The sequence below is a fragment of the Aulostomus chinensis genome, chromosome 20, assembly GCF_037954235.1.
Source record: "Aulostomus chinensis isolate RoL2024-O1b breed Wild chromosome 20, RoL_Achi_v1.0, whole genome shotgun sequence".
Taxonomy (NCBI): Eukaryota; Metazoa; Chordata; class Actinopteri; order Syngnathiformes; family Aulostomidae; genus Aulostomus; species Aulostomus chinensis.
Window position 1 is genome coordinate 4,111,669 of NC_141339.1, and position 19,395 is coordinate 4,131,063.

Sequence of the window (19,395 nt, forward strand, 5' to 3'; positions counted from 1 at the left end):
AACTCTAATTTTTTTCAATGTACACATTTCAACTTACATTAAAAATAAAAAATACACAGCAAGACCATAGCATCCAGCAAGAACTCTATGTAACATTAAAATGACTGCACGAGTTTTGCACTGCAGAAAATGTTAGTGAATAATGACGTACCTGTGACAGTCGATTTTGTCCCAGAAGTTGGAGAGACTAAGAAAACACAGAAGTTCATGACGTGGATTACATGTCTCTGTCTATCTACACACACTTTTTCACTTGTCCAGCTCTCTGATCAAATGTTGGGCTGCCTCTCAACCTGGGTCCGCATCAACTCTACACTAAATGTACAGTTACACTTGAATACATGAAGCACCCCTAGTGGAAATAGTTTGTAATTACACCATAGGCCAAATATGGCACAATATCGCCATGTTGTGGAAATAAGTGAAAACTACATATTTTAAGGAATGACACAATAACACAAAGGAAAAAATAACTGGATTCTGGACTCTGAGGGCTGTCGGCTCAAATAATTTCTGTCTTAATGATATTAAAAAGTGAAAACGTCACTACTTTGTGTTTTTTAATAAACTGAAGTTGAGGATTTCAGGATGATCCCAACTATGTATTTATGTTATCTCCCTGACATTAAGTACTCATGCCACAACATAATATATACACAAAAAAATTTCACTGGAATATTGTTTAAATGATCATAATATATTGTATGACCTATGACCTTTTGTTTGATTGAGAGATCTTCTTTGGAAAACACAACAATTTGTGCCAATAATGGTTTATTTTGACAGCCATAGCTCTGGAAACGTTTACCTTTGGGCAAAAACATAAAACGACACAAACAGCAAAAAATAAAATTCACAATCGAAAGAATAATAAACAAGACCTGACACACGAACACACTGTTTGAAGCACAGTCAATATTTTTAACCTAACATAACAGGATATGAAAGGTGACATATGACAAACTCCGTGAGGCTGTAACTTTCAAACTAAAATTTGTCATGAAACTTCCTACCTGTTGTTGATGGGCAAACGGACAGTTCTGTAAAAAAAAAAAAAAAAATCATATAGTTGGGAAAAACTTAAAGTTTAATTCATCAAGTATTTTGCAGAGGAGGATTTCAACACTAACCTGACAGTGGCTGGCAGTACTGGCCATCAGGAGGAATGGCATTGATGCATCCACATGTGTCATCCACGATGTGATCACATGATCCATACAGGTGACACTGGTCACATGACCAGTGATAGGGATCCTCACACCTGCACTGGAAACCAACACTGCTCGGCGAGCACACTGGAGGAAGTGTTGGAAAATATCTGGATCATTTTTAGAAATTCACACTTTATTTCTGCAAGATGAGGTAATTTTGTAGTTTTGCAAATTTTAACTCATGTATGGAAAACAAGTCTTAAATTCAGGGATGTACATGGTTAATAATGTACAGAAACGTACAGGTAGTGCCACTTGTCTGGTTCATCATTGTCTTAACTCTATGCTATGTGCTGTTGCATGGGTACAAAATGAACAAAACTTCAATCAGTAATCAGACAATATTCATTGTAACCCTGTCATTTCTGCCAAACTTCAAATATGAATGACTCAGTTCTTCGGTTTCACCTGTAGTCATCTTGAGGTCAGAGATGTTTATGTTGCCGATGCTGATGGGGAAGCTGATATTTCCCAGAATGCTCCTCAGTCGTTCTATCAGTGTCACATCTGTGGTGTTGAGCTCAATCGAAACAAAGTATTCCTGAACACCTGGAGGGGCTGCAGGGAGATATTAAAGAGAATAAAACACAACAGAAAAATGTGAACTTCTCCCTTCAACAGTGATGTATTCACTGATGGAGGAAGCTGCCATGTCTGGTGCCAGCAGAGCAAATCATCCAACCCACTGCACCAGACATGCATTTAGTGGAAATCTAATGTGTTTACAACCTGCACAGTCAGGATTATATTCACAAACTAACTGCACACTCAGGCCCAACCTCACATGTAGCTTATCTTACTTGATGAAGTTGCTATTGAGGCTGTTGCAGTGTCCACAGGTGTTGAAGAAGCAGTTGTGTCTGGACAAAAAAGCAAGACTCACTGTGACAGGAACTGCATCAGTTTTGCACTAAATCACATCCAGAAGAAGAACTCACCTGGTAAATTTGTTGTCGCTACGTCAGTTGTTGAATCTAAGAGAACACCGACATTAATGATGACGTTCATATGCCCATAACTTTGGAGGATTAAATGCCGACTGTCTGGTTGTTGTAAAAATTACAAATGATGGGAGTAATTTGGCATTGTTGATCCTGTGATTCCCTCATCTCCAAGTCTTTCAGTATACTGGTTAAATGGCCAATAAACCAATATAGACACAAAAAAACTAGTATATTGTATAATATAAATGTGAATATATTGGTTGTATTTATGTACGGATGCAGCAGGAAACCAATGAAGCCATCAGAGGGGAAGCTCGTGGCAGCCAGTGTTTCCATGTTGTCGACAGCAATAGAGCCACACTGCAATGCCATGCATCTGCTCGTCTGACCAATGCACCCTTTAAAAGCACCTCACACATGACACCATTGAGGAAAGTGCAGCCTCTCCTTGCTCTGCCGCCCAAACATATTCTGGTATTCCAATACAGTGATTAAACATGTTTGTGCCAGAACACGCCTCCTCAACATACTTAAGCACCTGTCAGCTCAGGTGGAGTACAGGTTGATTCGTGAGTTAAAGGTCAAGGATGCTTGGTGTGAAAATTTCATCTGGACTGACTTGAAACTGGCAACGATTCTTGCACTTGACCGAGCGCCAGCTTGCGCCATGCTAAGAAAAGGGCCCTGGGTCGCCATCGGTGACATCACTGAACTACCAAACAGCACCACAGGGTGTCTCCACTGCCTCTGCTTTGGTTTCATGAATCATACTGAGAACACAACTCTGCTTTACGCTGCATGTTACTCAGACTGATGGAATTGTGGCAGGGAGCCGTGCAGGAGGAGAGACCAGCAGCAAGTGATAACAGTTAGCCAGGCTTAGCCAGTTAGCTCCGAGTGGGGACTCATGATTTAACTGTGATTCAACAGTTAATTTGTCACACAGTATCTCCCCTCCTCCATAAAAAGCAGGCCTCATGGCAACATATTCACCAGTCATTCATGAGTAGCTGGACACAGACAGTCTCAATTGACCAACTATCAGATATTTTGTATCATAGGTCTTTATGTAAGACAGATAAATATCAAATAAGTGTCAGATTATTGTCACTACTGGAGCGAAATCAGAACCACATTGAAGCGAAACGTTAGCTTTTGAACATTTGATTGGAAAAAAAATAACATTTAACTGTCCAGATAGAAATTTTGATCCATCAGTTACTTTAAAGCACTTACTTGGAACACCAGTAGTTGGTTCAGCTGCTGTCGTCTCATCATTTGTTGGAGTAATGTGTGTGGAACCTAGAATAAACAAGATCCAGGATTTGAAATCCTTCAAGTGAAGATGAATAAGCAACACACTGATAACAATACCTTGTTTCTGAGGAACTTACTGGTAACTGCAGATGATGATGGCATTATGGGTGTTGTAGTGCTCACATGTGTTGTAGTATTGGGTGAGGAGTCTGCAAAGACCAGTTTATAATCATGTCATTGCTGGTGATAGACATCCAATTATTCAAGCTTAAACTACACAGCCTAATAAAGCATGGTTTAAAAGGTGACATATGAGAAGCTCCGTGAGGCTGTAACTTTTCAAACTAAAATTTGTCATAAAACTTCCTACCTGTTGTTGATGGGCAAACGGACAGTTCTGTTAAAAAAAAGGGGGGGGCGTCATATTTTTGGGAAAAACTTAAAGTTTAATTCATCAAGTATTTTGCAGAGGAGGATTTCAACACTAACCTGACAGTGGCTGGCAGTACTGGCCATCAGGAGGAATGGCATTGATGCATCCACATGTGTCATCCACGATGTGATCACATGATCCATACAGGTGACACTGGTCACATGACCAGTGATAGGGATCCTCACACCTGCACTGGAAACCAGCACTGCTCGGCGAGCACACTGGAGGAAGTGTTGGAAAATATCTGGATCATTTTTAGAAATTCACACTTTATTTCTGCAAGATGAGGTAATTTTGTAGTTTTGCAAATTTTAACTCATGTATGGAAAACAAGTCTTAAATTCAGGGATGTACATGGTTAATAATGTACAGAAACGTACAGGTAGTGCCACTTGTCTGGTTCATCATTGTCTTAACTCTATGCTATGTGCTGTTGCATGGGTACAAAATGAACAAAACTTCAATCAGTAATCAGACAATATTCATTGTAACCCTGTCATTTCTGCCAAACTTCAAATATGAATGACTCAGTTCTTCGGTTTCACCTGTAGTCATCTTGAGGTCAGAGATGTTTATGTTGCCGATGCTGATGGGGAAGCTGATATTTCCCAGAATGCTCCTCAGTCGTTCTATCAGTGTCACATCTGTGGTGTTGAGCTCAATCGAAACAAAGTATTCCTGAACACCTGGAGGGGCTGCAGGGGGATATTAAAGAGAATAAAACACAACAGAAAAATGTGAACTTCTCCCTTCAACAGTGATGTATTCACTGATGGAGGAAGCTGCCATGTCTGGTGCCAGCAGAGCAAATCATCCAACCCACTGCACCAGACATGCATTTAGTGGAAATCTAATGTGTTTACAACCTGCACAGTCAGGATTACATTCACAAACTAACTGCACACTCAGGCCCAACCTCACATGTAGCTTATCTTACTTGATGAAGTTGCTATTGAGGCTGTTGCAGTGTCCACAGGTGTTGAAGAAGCAGTTGTGTCTGGACAAAAAAGCAAGACTCACTGTGACAGGAACTGCATCAGTTTTGCACTAAATCACATCCAGAAGAAGAACTCACCTGGTAAATTTGTTGTCGCTACGTCAGTTGTTGAATCTAAGAGAACACCGACATTAATGATGACGTTTATATGCCCATAACTTTGGAGGATTAAATGCCGACTGTCTGGTTGTTGTAAAAATTACAAATGATGGGAATAATTTGGCATTGTTGATCCTGTGATTCCCTCATCTCCAAGTCTTTCAGTATACTGGTTAAATGGCCAATAAACCAATATAGACACAAAAAAACTAGTATATTGTTGAATATAAATGTGAATATATTGGTTGTATTTATGTACGGATGCAGCAGGAAACCAATGAAGCCATCAGAGGGGAAGCTCGTGGCAGCCAGTGTTTCCATGTTGTTGGCAGCAATAGAGCCACACTGCAATGCCATGCATCTGCTCGTCTGACCAATGCACCCTTTAAAAGCACCTCACACATGACACCATTGAGGAAAGTGCAGCCTCTCCTTGCTCTGCCGCCCAAACATATTCTGGTATTCCAATACAGTGATTAAACATGTTTGTGCCAGAACACGCCTCCTCAACATACTTAAGCACCTGTCAGCTCAGGTGGAGTACAGGTTGATTCGTGAGTTAAAGGTCAAGGATGCTTTGTGTGAAAATTTCATCTGGACTGACTTGAAACTGGCAACGATTCTTGCACTTGACCGAGCGCCAGCTTGCGCCATGCTAAGAAAAGGGCCCTGGGTCGCCATCGGTGACATCACTGAACTACCAAACAGCACCACAGGGTGTCTCCACTGCCTCTGCTTTGGTTTTATGAATCATACTGAGAACACAACTCTGCTTTACGCTGCATGTTACTCAGACTGATGGAATTGTGGCAGGGAGCCGTGCAGGAGGAGAGACCAGCAGCAAGTGATAACAGTTAGCCAGGCTTAGCCAGTTAGCTCCGAGTGGGGACTCATGATTTAACTGTGATTCAACAGTTAATTTGTCACACAGTATCTCCCCTCCTCCATAAAAAGCAGGCCTCATGGCAACATATTCACCAGTCATTCATGAGTAGCTGGACACAGACAGTCTCAATTGACCAACTATCAGATATTTTGTATCATAGGTCTTTATGTAAGACAGATAAATATCAAATAAGTGTCAGATTATTGTCACTACTGGAGCGAAATCAGAACCATATTGAAGCGAAACGTTAGCTTTTGAACATTTGATTGGAAAAAAAATAACATTTAACTGTCCAGATAGAAATTTTGATCCATCAGTTACTTTAAAGCACTTACTTGGAACACCAGTAGTTGGTTCAGCTGCTGTCGTCTCATCATTTGTTGGAGTAATGTGTGTGGAACCTAGAATAAACAAGATCCAGGAATTGAAATCCTTCAAGTGAAGATGAATAAGCAACACACTGATAACAATACCTTGTTTCTGAGAAACTTACTGGTAACTGCAGATGATGATGGCATTATGGGTGTTGTAGTGCTCACATGTGTTGTAGTATTGGGTGAGGAGTCTGCAAAGACCAGTTTATAATCATGTCATTGCTGGTGATAGACATCCAATTATTCAAGCTTAAACTACACAGCCTAATAAAGCATGGTTTAAAAGGTGACATATGAGAAGCTCCGTGAGGCTGTAACTTTTCAAACTAAAATTTGTCATAAAACTTCCTACCTGTTGTTGATGGGCAAACGGACAGTTCTGTGAAAAAAAAGGGGGGGGGGCGTCATATTTTTGGGAAAAACTTAAAGTTTAATTAATTAAGTATTTTGCAGAGGAGGATTTCAACACTAACCTGACAGTGGCTGGCAGTACTGGCCATCAGGAGGAATGGCATTGATGCATCCACATGTGTCATCCACGATGTGATCACATGATCCATACAGGTGACACTGGTCACATGACCAGTGATAGGGATCCTCACACCTGCACTGGAAACCAGCACTGCTCGGCGAGCACACTGGAGGAAGTGTTGGAAAATATCTGGATCATTTTTAGAAATTCACACTTTATTTCTGCAAGATGAGGTAATTTTGTAGTTTTGCAAATTTTAACTCATGTATGGAAAACAAGTCTTAAATTCCAGGATGTACATGGTTAATAATGTACAGAAACGTACAGGTAGTGCCACTTGTCTGGTTCATCATTGTCTTAACTCTATGCTATGTGCTGTTGCATGGGTACAAAATGAACAAAACTTCAATCAGTAATCAGACAATATTCATTGTAACCCTGTCATTTCTGCCAAACTTCAAATATGAATGACTCAGTTCTTCGGTTTCACCTGTAGTCATCTTGAGGTCAGAGATGTTTATGTTGCCGATGCTGATGGGGAAGCTGATATTTCCCAGAATGCTCCTCAGTCGTTCTATCAGTGTCACATCTGTGGTGTTGAGCTCAATCGAAACAAAGTATTCCTGAACACCTGGAGGGGCTGCAGGGGGATATTAAAGAGAATAAAACACAACAGAAAAATGTGAACTTCTCCCTTCAACAGTGATGTATTCACTGATGGAGGAAGCTGCCATGTCTGGTGCCAGCAGAGCAAATCATCCAACCCACTGCACCAGACATGCATTTAGTGGAAATCTAATGTGTTTACAACCTGCACAGTCAGGATTACATTCACAAACTAACTGCACACTCAGGCCCAACCTCACATGTAGCTTATCTTACTTGATGAAGTTGCTATTGAGGCTGTTGCAGTGTCCACAGGTGTTGAAGAAGCAGTTGTGTCTGGACAAAAAAGCAAGACTCACTGTGACAGGAACTGCATCAGTTTTGCACTAAATTACATCCAGAAGAAGAACTCACCTGGTAAATTTGTTGTCGCTACGTCAGTTGTTGAATATAAGAGAACACCGACATTAATGATGACGTTTATATGCCCATAACTTTGGAGGATTAAATGCCGACTGTCTGGTTGTTGTAAAAATTACAAATGATGGGAGTAATTTGGCATTGTTGATCCTGTGATTCCCTCATCTCCAAGTCTTTCAGTATACTGGTTAAATGGCCAATAAACCAATATAGACACAAAAAAACTAGTATATTGTTTAATATAAATGTGAATATATTGGTTGTATTTATGTACGGATGCAGCAGGAAACCAATGAAGCCATCAGAGGGGAAGCTCGTGGCAGCCAGTGTTTCCATGTTGTCGGCAGCAATAGAGCCACACTGCAATGCCATGCATCTGCTCGTCTGACCAATGCACCCTTTAAAAGCACCTCACACGTGACACCATTGAGGAAAGTGCAGCCTCTCCTTGCTCTGCCGCCCAAACATATTCTGGTATTCCAATACAGTGATTAAACATGTTTGTGCCAGAACACGCCTCCTAAACATACTTAAGCACCTGTCAGCTCAGGTGGAGTACAGGTTGATTCGTGAGTTAAAGGTCAAGGATGCTTGGTGTGAAAATTTCATCTGGACTGACTTGAAACTGGCAACGATTCTTGCACTTGACCGAGCGCCAGCTTGCGCCATGCTAAGAAAAGGGCCCTGGGTCGCCATCGGTGACATCACTGAACTACCAAACAGCACCACAGGGTGTCACTACTGCCTCTGCTTTGGTTTCATGAATCATACTGAGAACACAACTCTGCTTTACACTGCATGTTACTCAGACTGATGGAGTTGTGGCAGGGAGCCGTGCAGGAGGAGAGACCAGCAGCAAGTGATAACAGTTAGCCAGGCTTAGCCAGTTAGCTCCGAGTGGGGACTCATGATTTAACTGTGATTCAACAGTTAATTTGTCACACAGTATCTCCCCTCCTCCATAAAAAGCAGGCCTCATGGCAACATATTCACCAGTCATTCATGAGTAGCTGGACACAGACAGTCTCAAGTGACCAACTATCAAATATTTTGTATCATAGGTCTTTATGTAAGACAGATAAATATCAAATAAGTGTCAGATTATTGTCACTACTGGAGCGAAATCAGAACCACATTGAAGCAAAACGTTAGCTTTTGAACATTTGATTGGAAAAAAAATAACATTTAACTGTCCAGATAGAAATTTTGATCCATCAGTTACTTTAAAGCACTTACTTGGAACACCAGTAGTTGGTTCAGCTGCTGTCGTCTCATCATTTGTTGGAGTAATGTGTGTGGAACCTAGAATAAACAAGATCCAGGATTTGAAATCCTGCAAGTGAAGATGAATAAGCAACACACTGATAACAATACCTTGTTTCTGAGGAACTTACTGGTAACTGCAGATGATGATGGCATTATGGGTGTTGTAGTGCTCACATGTGTTGTAGTATTGGGTGAGGAGTCTGCAAAGACCAGTTTATAATCATGCCATTGCTGGTGATAGACATCCAATTATTCATGCTTAAACTACACAGCCTAATAAAGCATGGTTTAAAAGGTGACATATGAGAAGCTCCGTGAGGCTGTAACTTTTCAAACTAAAATTTGTCATAAAACTTCCTACCTGTTGTTGATGGGCAAACGGACAGTTCTGTAAAAAAAAAAGGGGGGGGGGCGTCATATTTTTGGGAAAAACTTAAAGTTTAATTAATCAAGTATTTTGCAGAGGAGGATTTCAACACTAACCTGACAGTGGCTGGCAATACTGGCCATCAGGAGGAATGGCATTGATGCATCCACATGTGTCATCCACGATGTGATCACATGATCCATACAGGTGACACTGGTCACATGACCAGTGATAGGGATCCTCACACCTGCACTGGAAACCAGCACTGCTCGGCGAGCACACTGGAGGAAGTGTTGGAAAATATCTGGATCATTTTTAGAAATTCACACTTTATTTCTGCAAAATGAGGTAATTTTGTAGTTTTGCAAATTTTAACTCATGTATGGAAAACAAGTCTTAAATTCAGGGATGTACATGGTTAATAATGTACAGAAACGTACAGGTAGTGCCACTTGTCTGGTTCATCATTGTCTTAACTCTATGCTATGTGCTGTTGCATGGGTACAAAATGAACAAAACTTCAATCAGTAATCAGACAATATTCATTGTAACCCTGTCATTTCTGCCAAACTTCAAATATGAATGACTCAGTTCTTCGGTTTCACCTGTAGTCATCTTGAGGTCAGAGATGTTTATGTTGCCGATGCTGATGGGGAAGCTGATATTTCCCAGAATGCTCCTCAGTCGTTCTATCAGTGTCACATCTGTGGTGTTGAGCTCAATCGAAACAAAGTATTCCTGAACACCTGGAGGGGCTGCAGGGGGATATTAAAGAGAATAAAACACAACAGAAAAATGTGAGCTTCTCCCTTCAACAGTGATGTATTCACTGATGGAGGAAGCTGCCATGTCTGGTGCCAGCAGAGCAAATCATCCAACCCACTGCACCAGACATGCATTTAGTGGAAATCTAATGTGTTTACAACCTGCACAGTCAGGATTACATTCACAAACTAACTGCACACTCAGGCCCAACCTCACATGTAGCTTATCTTACTTGATGAAGTTGCTATTGAGGCTGTTGCAGTGTCCACAGGTGTTGAAGAAGCAGTTGTGTCTGGACAAAAAAGCAAGACTCACTGTGACAGGAACTGCATCAGTTTTGCACTAAATCACATCCAGAAGAAGAACTCACCTGGTAAATTTGTTGTCGCTACGTCAGTTGTTGAATCTAAGAGAACACCGACATTAATGATGACGTTCATATGCCCATAACTTTGGAGGATTAAATGCCGACTGTCTGGTTGTTGTAAAAATTACAAATGATGGGAGTAATTTGGCATTTTTGATCCTGTGATTCCCTCATCTCCAAGTCTTTCAGTATACTGGTTAAATGGCCAATAAACCAATATAGACACAAAAAAACTAGTATATTGTTTAATATAAATGTGAATATATTGGTTGTATTTATGTACGGATGCAGCAGGAAACCAATGAAGCCATCAGAGGGGAAGCTCGTGGCAGCCAGTGTTTCCATGTTGTCGACAGCAATAGAGCCACACTGCAATGCCATGCATCTGCTCGTCTGACCAATGCACCCTTTAAAAGCACCTCACACATGACACCATTGAGGAAAGTGCAGCCTCTCCTTGCTCTGCCGCCCAAACATATTCTGGTATTCCAATACAGTGATTAAACATGTTTGTGCCAGAACACGCCTCCTAAACATACTTAAGCACCTGTCAGCTCAGGTGGAGTACAGGTTGATTCGTGAGTTAAAGGTCAAGGATGCTTGGTGTGGAAATTTCATCTGGACTGACTTGAAACTGGCAACGATTCTTGCACTTGACCGAGCGCCAGCTTGCGCCATGCTAAGAAAAGGGCCCTGGGTCGCCATCGGTGACATCACTGAACTACCAAACAGCACCACAGGGTGTCTCCACTGCCTCTGCTTTGGTTTTATGAATCATACTGAGAACACAACTCTGCTTTACATTGCATGTTACTCAGACTGATGGAGTTGTGGCAGGGAGCCGTGCAGGAGGAGAGACCAGCAGCAAGTGATAACAGTTAGCCAGGCTTAGCCAGTTAGCTCCGAGTGGGGACTCATGATTTAACTGTGATTCAACAGTTAATTTGTCACACAGTATCTCCCCTCCTCCATAAAAAGCAGGCCTCATGGCAACATATTCACCAGTCATTCATGAGTAGCTGGACACAGACAGTGTCAATTGACCAACTATCAGATATTTTGTATCATAGGTCTTTATGTAAGATGGATAAATATCAAATAAGTGTCAGATAATTGTCACTACTGGAGCGAAATCAGAACCACATTGAAGCAAAACGTTAGCTTTTGAACATTTGATTGGAAAAATAATAACATTTAACTGTCCAGATAGAAATTTTGATCTATCAGTTACTTTAAAGCACTTACTTGGAACACCAGTAGTTGGCTCAGCTGCTGTCGTCTCATCATTTGTTGGAGTAATGTGTGTGGAACCTAGAATAAACAAGATCCAGGAATTGAAATCCTTCAAGTGAAGATGAATAAGCAACACACTGATAACAATACCTTGTTTCTGAGGAACTTACTGGTAACTGCAGATGATGATGGCATTATGGGTGTTGTAGTGCTCACATTTGTTGTAGTATTGGGTGAGGAGTCTGCAAAGACCAGTTTATAATCATGTCATTGCTGGTGATAGACATCCAATTATTCAAGCTTAAACTACACAGCCTAATAAAGCATGGTTTAAAAGGTGACATATGAGAAGCTCCGTGAGGCTGTAACTTTTCAAACTAAAATTTGTCATAAAACTTCCTACCTGTTGTTGATGGGCAAACGGACAGTTCTGTTAAAAAAAAAGGCGAGGGGGGGCGTCATATTTTTGGGAAAAATGTAAAGTTTAATTAATCAAGTATTTTGCAGAGGAGGATTTCAACACTAACCTGACAGTGGCTGGCAGTACTGGCCATCAGGAGGAATGGCATTGATGCATCCACATGTGTCATCCACGATGTGATCACATGATCCATACAGGTGACACTGGTCACATGACCAGTGATACGGATCCTCACACCTGCACTGGAAACCAGCACTGCTCGGCGAGCACACTGGAGGAAGTGTTGGAAAATATCTGGATCATTTTTAGAAATTCACACTTTATTTCTGCAAGATGAGGTAATTTTGTAGTTTTGCAAATTTTAACTCATGTATGGAAAACAAGTCTTAAATTCAGGGATGTACATGGTTAATAATGTACAGAAACGTACAGGTAGTGCCACTTGTCTGGTTCATCATTGTCTTAACTCTATGCTATGTGCTGTTGCATGGGTACAAAATGAACAAAACTTCAATCAGTAATCAGACAATATTCATTGTAACCCTGTCATTTCTGCCAAACTTCAAATATGAATGACTCAGTTCTTCGGTTTCACCTGTAGTCATCTTGAGGTCAGAGATGTTTATGTTGCCGATGCTGATGGGGAAGCTGATATTTCCCAGAATGCTCCTCAGTCGTTCTATCAGTGTCACATCTGTGGTGTTGAGCTCAATCGAAACAAAGTATTCCTGAACACCTGGAGGGGCTGCAGGGGGATATTAAAGAGAATAAAACACAACAGAAAAATGTGAACTTCTCCCTTCAACAGTGATGTATTCACTGATGGAGGAAGCTGCCATGTCTGGTGCCAGCAGAGCAAATCATCCAACCCACTGCACCAGACATGCATTTAGTGGAAATCTAATGTGTTTACAACCTGCACAGTCAGGATTACATTCACAAACTAACTGCACACTCAGGCCCAACCTCACATGTAGCTTATCTTACTTGATGAAGTTGCTATTGAGGCTGTTGCAGTGTCCACAGGTGTTGAAGAAGCAGTTGTGTCTGGACAAAAAAGCAAGACTCACTGTGACAGGAACTGCATCAGTTTTGCACTAAATCACATCCAGAAGAAGAACTCACCTGGTAAATTTGTTGTCGCTACGTCAGTTGTTGAATCTAAGAGAACACCGACATTAATGATGACGTTTATATGCCCATAACTTTGGAGGATTAAATGCCGACTGTCAGGTTACTATAAAAATCAACAAACATCAGAGGAAGTTGGCCTCCTCCTGGAACCGTCACCTTTCCTTGGTGGAGGAGTTGGAGTAACCTAATAACCCTTGGAACTATGCTACTGGGGGCATTTTGCCCCTGGTAGTGTCACCCTTGGAAGACTGGTCCTTGGCGAATGGCCCAAATAAAGAGCAGTTCAAAAGACCCTTCATGGAAGAGACATCAAGGAATCTGTGGACCCAGCCTGGAGGGGTACCAGGGCCCCGCCCAGCAGAAAGGCCTGGGGTAGGAGCCCTTCGGCGAGCACGTGGTGGTTGGGCCTTAGCCCAAGGGTTCCGGCAGGGAACAGCCCAAAATGGGTACGTGGACTCCTACCCCTGGCAAACCGTCCATCACCTCAGGGGGGGAAGGCGGCAACTTCCCCACACTGTTTAGAGTGGGGGCAGGAGGCTTCTGATGTCAACTGGGGAGATAAATGGATGGTGGAAGGAATAATTTGAGGAACTTGTCATTCCCACCAACATGCATTCCATGGAGGAAACAGAGTTGGGGGAGTACTGGGGGGGGGGGGGGGGGGGGCACATTGGGTGCAGTTTCTTTGGAGTGGTAGACTGGTGTGGTGTTCCCCATCTTTAAGAAAGAGGACCAGAGTGTGTGTTCAAGTGGTCCTCTTAGCTCCATCAAGCCATGACCTCCAGCTCTTGCTGGGACAGTTCGCAGCCGAATGTGAAGTGGCTGGGATGAGAATTAGCACCTCTGAGTCTGAGGCCCACTCCATGTCAGGGGGGAGGTCCTGCCTCAGGTAGAGAAGTTTAAATATCTCGGGGTCTTGTTCACGAGTGAGGGGAGGATGGAGCCGGAGGTTGAGAGACGGATTGGGTTGGCATCTGCAGGGATGAGGGTGGCAAACCAGTCCGTTTATGGTAAAGAGGGAGCTTAGCCAAAACGCGAGGCTCTAAATTTACCGGTCAATCTAGGTTCCAACCCTCACCTGTGGTCATGAGCTCCGTGTAATGACCGAAAGAACGAGCTTGTGAATACAAGCGGCCAAAATGAGTTTCCTCCGCAGCCAACACAAGCCCAGACCAACCGGATAAGCAGAGGTCGTCGACAACGACGGGAGTCAGTTGGCATTGTTGATCCTCTGCTTCCCTCATCTCTAAGTCTTTTAGTATCCTGGTTAAATGTCAAACACTAATATTGATACCAAAAATTGTCTGTTGTTTAATATAAATGTGAATATATCGGTTGTGTTTATATATGGAAGCAGCAGGAAACCAATGGAAGGCATCAGACGTGAAGAAGGCCTGGGAAGAGGTGCCAGCCAGTGTTTCAACATTGTCGACAGCAATAGAGCCACACTGCAATGCCATGCATCTGCTCGTCTGACCAATGCACCCTTTAAAAGCACCTCACACATGACACCATTGAGGAAAGTGCAGCCTCTCCTTGCTCTGCCGCCCAAACATATTCTGGTATTCCAATACAGTGATTAAACATGTTTGTGCCAGAACACGCCCCCTAAACATACTTAAGCACCTGTCAGCTCAGGTGGAGTACAGGTTGATTCGTGAGTTAAAGGTCAAGGATGCTTGGTGTGAAAATTTCATCTGGACTGACTTGAAACTGGCAACGATTCTTGCACTTGACCGAGCGCCAGCTTGCGCCATGCTAAGAAAAGGGCCCTGGGTCGCCATCGGTGACATCACTGAACTACCAAACAGCACCACAGGGTGTCTCCACTGCCTCTGCTTTGGTTTCATGAATCATACTGAGAACACAACTCTGCTTTACGCTGCATGTTACTCAGACTGATGGAGTTGTGGCAGGGAGCCGTGCAGGAGGAGAGACCAGCAGCAAGTGATAACAGTTAGCCAGGCTTAGCCAGTTAGCTCCGAGTGGGGACTCATGATTTAACTGTGATTCAACAGTTAATTTGTCACACAGTATCTCCCCTCCTCCATAAAAAGCAGGCCTCATGGCAACATATTCACCAGTCATTCATGAGTAGCTGGACACAGACAGTCTCAACTGACCAACTATCAGATATTTTGTATCATAGATCTTTATGTAAGACAGATAAATATCAAATAAGTGTCAGATTATTGTCACTACTGGAGCGAAATCAGAACCACATTGAAGCAAAACGTTAGCTTTTGAACATTTGATTGGAAAAAAAATAACATTTAACTGTCCAGATAGAAATTTTGATCCATCAGTTACTTTAAAGCACTTACTTGGAACACCAGTAGTTGGCTCAGCTGCTGTCGTCTCATCATTTGTTGGAGTAATGTGTGTGGAACCTAGAATAAACAAGATCAAGGAATTGAAATCCTTCAAGTGAAGATGAATAAGCAACACACTGATAACAATACCTTGTTTCTAAAGAACTTACTGGTAACTGCAGATGATGATGGCATTATGGGTGTTGTAGTGCTCACATGTGTTGTAGTATTGGGTGAGGAGTCTGCAAAGACCAGTTTATAATCATGTCATTGCTGGTGATAGAAATCCAGTTATTGGAGCTTCAACTCCCCATCACCCTGGTGGAGGAGGCTGCCATGTCAGGCTCCAGCAGAGGCAATCACCAAAGCCACTGCTGTTGCTGCTTTTAGTGAAACTCCAATGTGTTTACAATGTACACATTTCAACTTACATTAAAAATAAAATGACACAGTATTATCTTGATCAACTAAATCTGCTGTACTGTTTAACTCAAAGAGACCAAGTCTTCATGAACCACTGGCAGGGCTGTGAAAAGGAAGCTCAAGAAACATTTGGATAAGCTGAGAGACAGAAATTGATGAAGATAAGAAAGATGACGTCACCTGCCCTGCAGTACTGTCCAGTGGATGGAATGCTTTTGATACACCGGCATGAGTCATGTGTGACCTCATCACAGGCTCCATACGTCATACATTCCTCTAATGACCAAACAAACTCATTCTCACACTTGCACTGAAAGTTGACCCCATTTGGGTAGCACACTGAAGAAAAAAAAGAGATGAAAGAAGGAAATCGGTTAGAAAAACAAGTTATGCTTCCTAGTTTATCAGCCTGGTTGGATTTAGAAACACTCATAAAATGCAAATTAATCATTGATGGTCGTCCTGTGTTCCCCTCATTCTTGCTAAATATTGTCTTGTGCAAGCCTTTGATTGAGCTTGGAAGTCTTGCCTTCTGGCCCTTTTAGTGAGTGTTTGGTTGAATTGGTTCTTTCGTTTTTGCGTTGTACTCTTCGCTCCATTGATTTCAAAATATGTCAACCTAGAATCAGTGGGCTGGTGTCACATGTAGCCAACACGGGAAAACTAAGTTAATAAGTTTATTCTTCCCTGTGCATCATAGCTTTGCGCAAAATCTTGCATGAAACTCCAGTGTCTGAAAAGAATTTGTTGAGAGATGTTTTTGCAAATCATTATTCATCTCTCATTCTACTCTGAAGTGGGACTGTTACTGTTACAAGTCCATTCCAAACTCTTACCCACTGGATATTTCAAGTAACCTTCATTTGAAAGTCGTAAGAAGGTTGTGATTATACTACCTTGGCATTGTTTTCACCAAAACAAACAGGAAGTGTGATTCGGTGTTCAAAAACTCAAGCTCAAATATTCTTTCATGGACATTGTTCAACTTGCAAGGCATATATACTGTATATTTATGGAAATGAATCCTCCATTTCTTTCACACTTCCGTGTGTAGATATTACCAGGTATTGAATTTGAATGTACGTGTATATACATGTTGTGGTAACATGTATGAAAAAAAAAACGAAAGTATTTCTGCTTTTGAAAATGTAGGCATTAGTATCCAAATTTAATAAGGTAAGACTCCTTACTCCCCATTGTACCTTGTCCCTTGCAATTTGGTTAAAAAATTAGTGTTATATTACTCAGTTACTGCCAGAAAGCACTCTACTCCTGTGCTGCAATGTGTTACCCCAACACTGATCATGAAGAATGTGCAGTTTCACTCTCACACTAAAATAATCTCAATATCAAATTCTTCTCAATTTAAGAATTGTACACTGAGACTTTTATGTTTCCCGGAGAACTATTTTATCTGCCTCAGGCTTTTACTTGTTTGAGGGAACTTTGTACTTCGTCCACCATCGTTGTAGACAGTTGAGCTTCAGCGCACATCTCAGGCGAGTCAGTCCTCTGTCAATCTACTGAGAAAACAGCCTCACCTTGCAACTTTTGATTAAACTAGGAGCAGAAATGGGCGGCACGGTGGTGCAGTGGTCAGCGCTGTTGCCTCACAGCAAGAAGGTTCTAGGTTCAAGTCCTGGCTCGGGCACAGGGTCTTTCTGGGTGAGTCTGCATGTTCTCCTTGTACCTGCGTGGGTTCTCTCTGGTACTCCAGCTTCCTCCCACAGTCCAAAGACATCGTGAGGGGACGAGGCTGATTGATACTCTAAATTGACTGTAGGCGTGAATGGGAGAGCCAATGGTTGTCTGTCTATATGTGTTGGCCCTGCGATGGACTGGTGACCCGTCCAGGGTGAACCCCGCCTCTCACCTGAAGGCTGCTGGGATAGGCTCCACCCCAAGTTTACCATGTTCTTAGTTCCTGTTAACCAGCAACTACTTAAGTAGTTCACATCAAAGTGCCTGAATTCCTTCTAAATAACATCCCAGAGTGAGCAGCGCTTGCCATCTGAAGTGCATATTAGAAGCAGTCGAGCACACAAAACTGACCCAGCCCATCAGCCGCATGAGCAGCAACCCTGAACCGGAACCGTTTTGATGCTCAAAATGCTAAAGCAACTTGTAAACTTGCAAAATGTTTTCCTTCGATGCAGCAGACACAGCAGCTCTGTCTGACCAGCAGATTCCCTTCACTGGCTGCAAGACAGTGGAGCTCAAATGGGAAAACTTCTTATCGCTACACGGTGGAGACTGAAACTCACTCCCTGCCCCTGTTAGGTTCTTGACAAGTGTAGCTTATCAGCGCTACCCCAGGATGTGGCAGGCAGTAAAGACTACATTAGATATGGTTTGTTGGCCGTTATCTGCGTACTGATTTGGGGACAGAGGCATGTTCGCCAATAATGCCTTTCAAGGTGTCTGTTGTTAGGAATTACTGGACTTTGGCAGAGGCAACCATCTGATCAACATGTTCAGATAACTGTAGAACCGTGTCACAGGAGACCAGATGGGCTGTTCCAACATCTGATGGTTTTTGAAATACAATTACTGGTCGCAGTGGCCTGTTACATCAGGCTTCTTTTCAAGGATATGTCGGAATTGCAAGAATGTGATTGTCAGTCTGGATGCAGATCTCTCAAATATCAGAACTTAAACCATCATGTGAGAGGTGTCCCATGCCAGAAACACTGGATCATGTAGGAAATATTCACCTCACTGAACCAAGAAGTTTGTGGGTGAAACAGACACTGAACTAAATGGCAACCCTGCTGCCTCAAACCAATTTAGCAAGTGAGGTGTTAATGACCACAAGGGGGTCACTTCTTACCTGTGGTGACTTCAATGTGTGTGACATTCACAGTGGGACCCAGAGTCAGAGAAAGGCCACTGATGCTCAGTCGGTCCCTGAGCTTGTCCAGTGTGCTGATGTCAGTCGTCGTCAGCTCTACCTCCACTTCATACTCAAAGTCAGGGAGCAACTCTGTAGGTAAAAAACCAAAATGATACGCTTGCCTTCAGGGATGGCTTATTAACCGCATACTGTAGCATTCCACAGTTCAAGGCTTGACAATGACTGATCAACCATTGTGTTGAGTTTGTTGAGAAATGTATCTTGACAAAGCAAGGTGAGGACAGGCTAAAATACTAGTTGTCACGATGGCTGAATTCCATTAAGTTTTTCTAAATTGCAAATAAGTGTACTTTCCCAAAAGGTGGCCTGTTATGTAAACTGGCCTAAGTTTTTCAAAGAAGCCAAAAAAAATATCACGTGTCAGTTTTGTTATGTTTTAGAAATTTGTCAAGCAATTCAGTTCATGAACGAGGGCGTCGAAAACCATCCATGAGGCAAGACCCCCTTGCTCATCAATGTCCGGCACTGGATCAGAGTTACTAGAAGTCCAGTGG

At 42.3% G+C, this 19,395-nt stretch overlaps 1 protein-coding gene across 1 annotated transcript in view; it reads right to left on the reverse strand.

The window, feature by feature from the left end:
• LOC147242299 (uncharacterized) overlaps positions 1 to 19,395 on the reverse strand; it is a 32,079-nt gene that overhangs the window by 7,724 nt on the left and 4,960 nt on the right. Inside the window, exons 7-33 of the mRNA XM_086190495.1 lie at positions 18,818 to 18,970; positions 16,168 to 16,326; positions 15,735 to 15,806; positions 15,577 to 15,642; positions 13,244 to 13,279; positions 13,106 to 13,165; positions 12,714 to 12,863; positions 12,225 to 12,389; positions 12,101 to 12,127; positions 11,868 to 11,939; positions 9,938 to 10,087; positions 9,449 to 9,613; positions 7,164 to 7,313; positions 6,675 to 6,839; positions 6,163 to 6,228; positions 4,921 to 4,956; positions 4,783 to 4,842; positions 4,391 to 4,540; positions 3,902 to 4,066; positions 3,783 to 3,809; positions 3,550 to 3,621; positions 3,392 to 3,457; positions 2,150 to 2,185; positions 2,012 to 2,071; positions 1,620 to 1,769; positions 1,131 to 1,295; positions 1,014 to 1,040 (exon numbers count right to left, since the gene is read on the reverse strand). Coding sequence (XP_086046621.1) covers positions 1,014 to 1,040; positions 1,131 to 1,295; positions 1,620 to 1,769; positions 2,012 to 2,071; positions 2,150 to 2,185; positions 3,392 to 3,457; positions 3,550 to 3,621; positions 3,783 to 3,809; positions 3,902 to 4,066; positions 4,391 to 4,540; positions 4,783 to 4,842; positions 4,921 to 4,956; positions 6,163 to 6,228; positions 6,675 to 6,839; positions 7,164 to 7,313; positions 9,449 to 9,613; positions 9,938 to 10,087; positions 11,868 to 11,939; positions 12,101 to 12,127; positions 12,225 to 12,389; positions 12,714 to 12,863; positions 13,106 to 13,165; positions 13,244 to 13,279; positions 15,577 to 15,642; positions 15,735 to 15,806; positions 16,168 to 16,326; positions 18,818 to 18,970 — 2,670 coding nt within the window. The remainder of the gene's footprint in view (positions 1 to 1,013; positions 1,041 to 1,130; positions 1,296 to 1,619; positions 1,770 to 2,011; positions 2,072 to 2,149; positions 2,186 to 3,391; positions 3,458 to 3,549; positions 3,622 to 3,782; positions 3,810 to 3,901; positions 4,067 to 4,390; positions 4,541 to 4,782; positions 4,843 to 4,920; positions 4,957 to 6,162; positions 6,229 to 6,674; positions 6,840 to 7,163; positions 7,314 to 9,448; positions 9,614 to 9,937; positions 10,088 to 11,867; positions 11,940 to 12,100; positions 12,128 to 12,224; positions 12,390 to 12,713; positions 12,864 to 13,105; positions 13,166 to 13,243; positions 13,280 to 15,576; positions 15,643 to 15,734; positions 15,807 to 16,167; positions 16,327 to 18,817; positions 18,971 to 19,395) is intronic.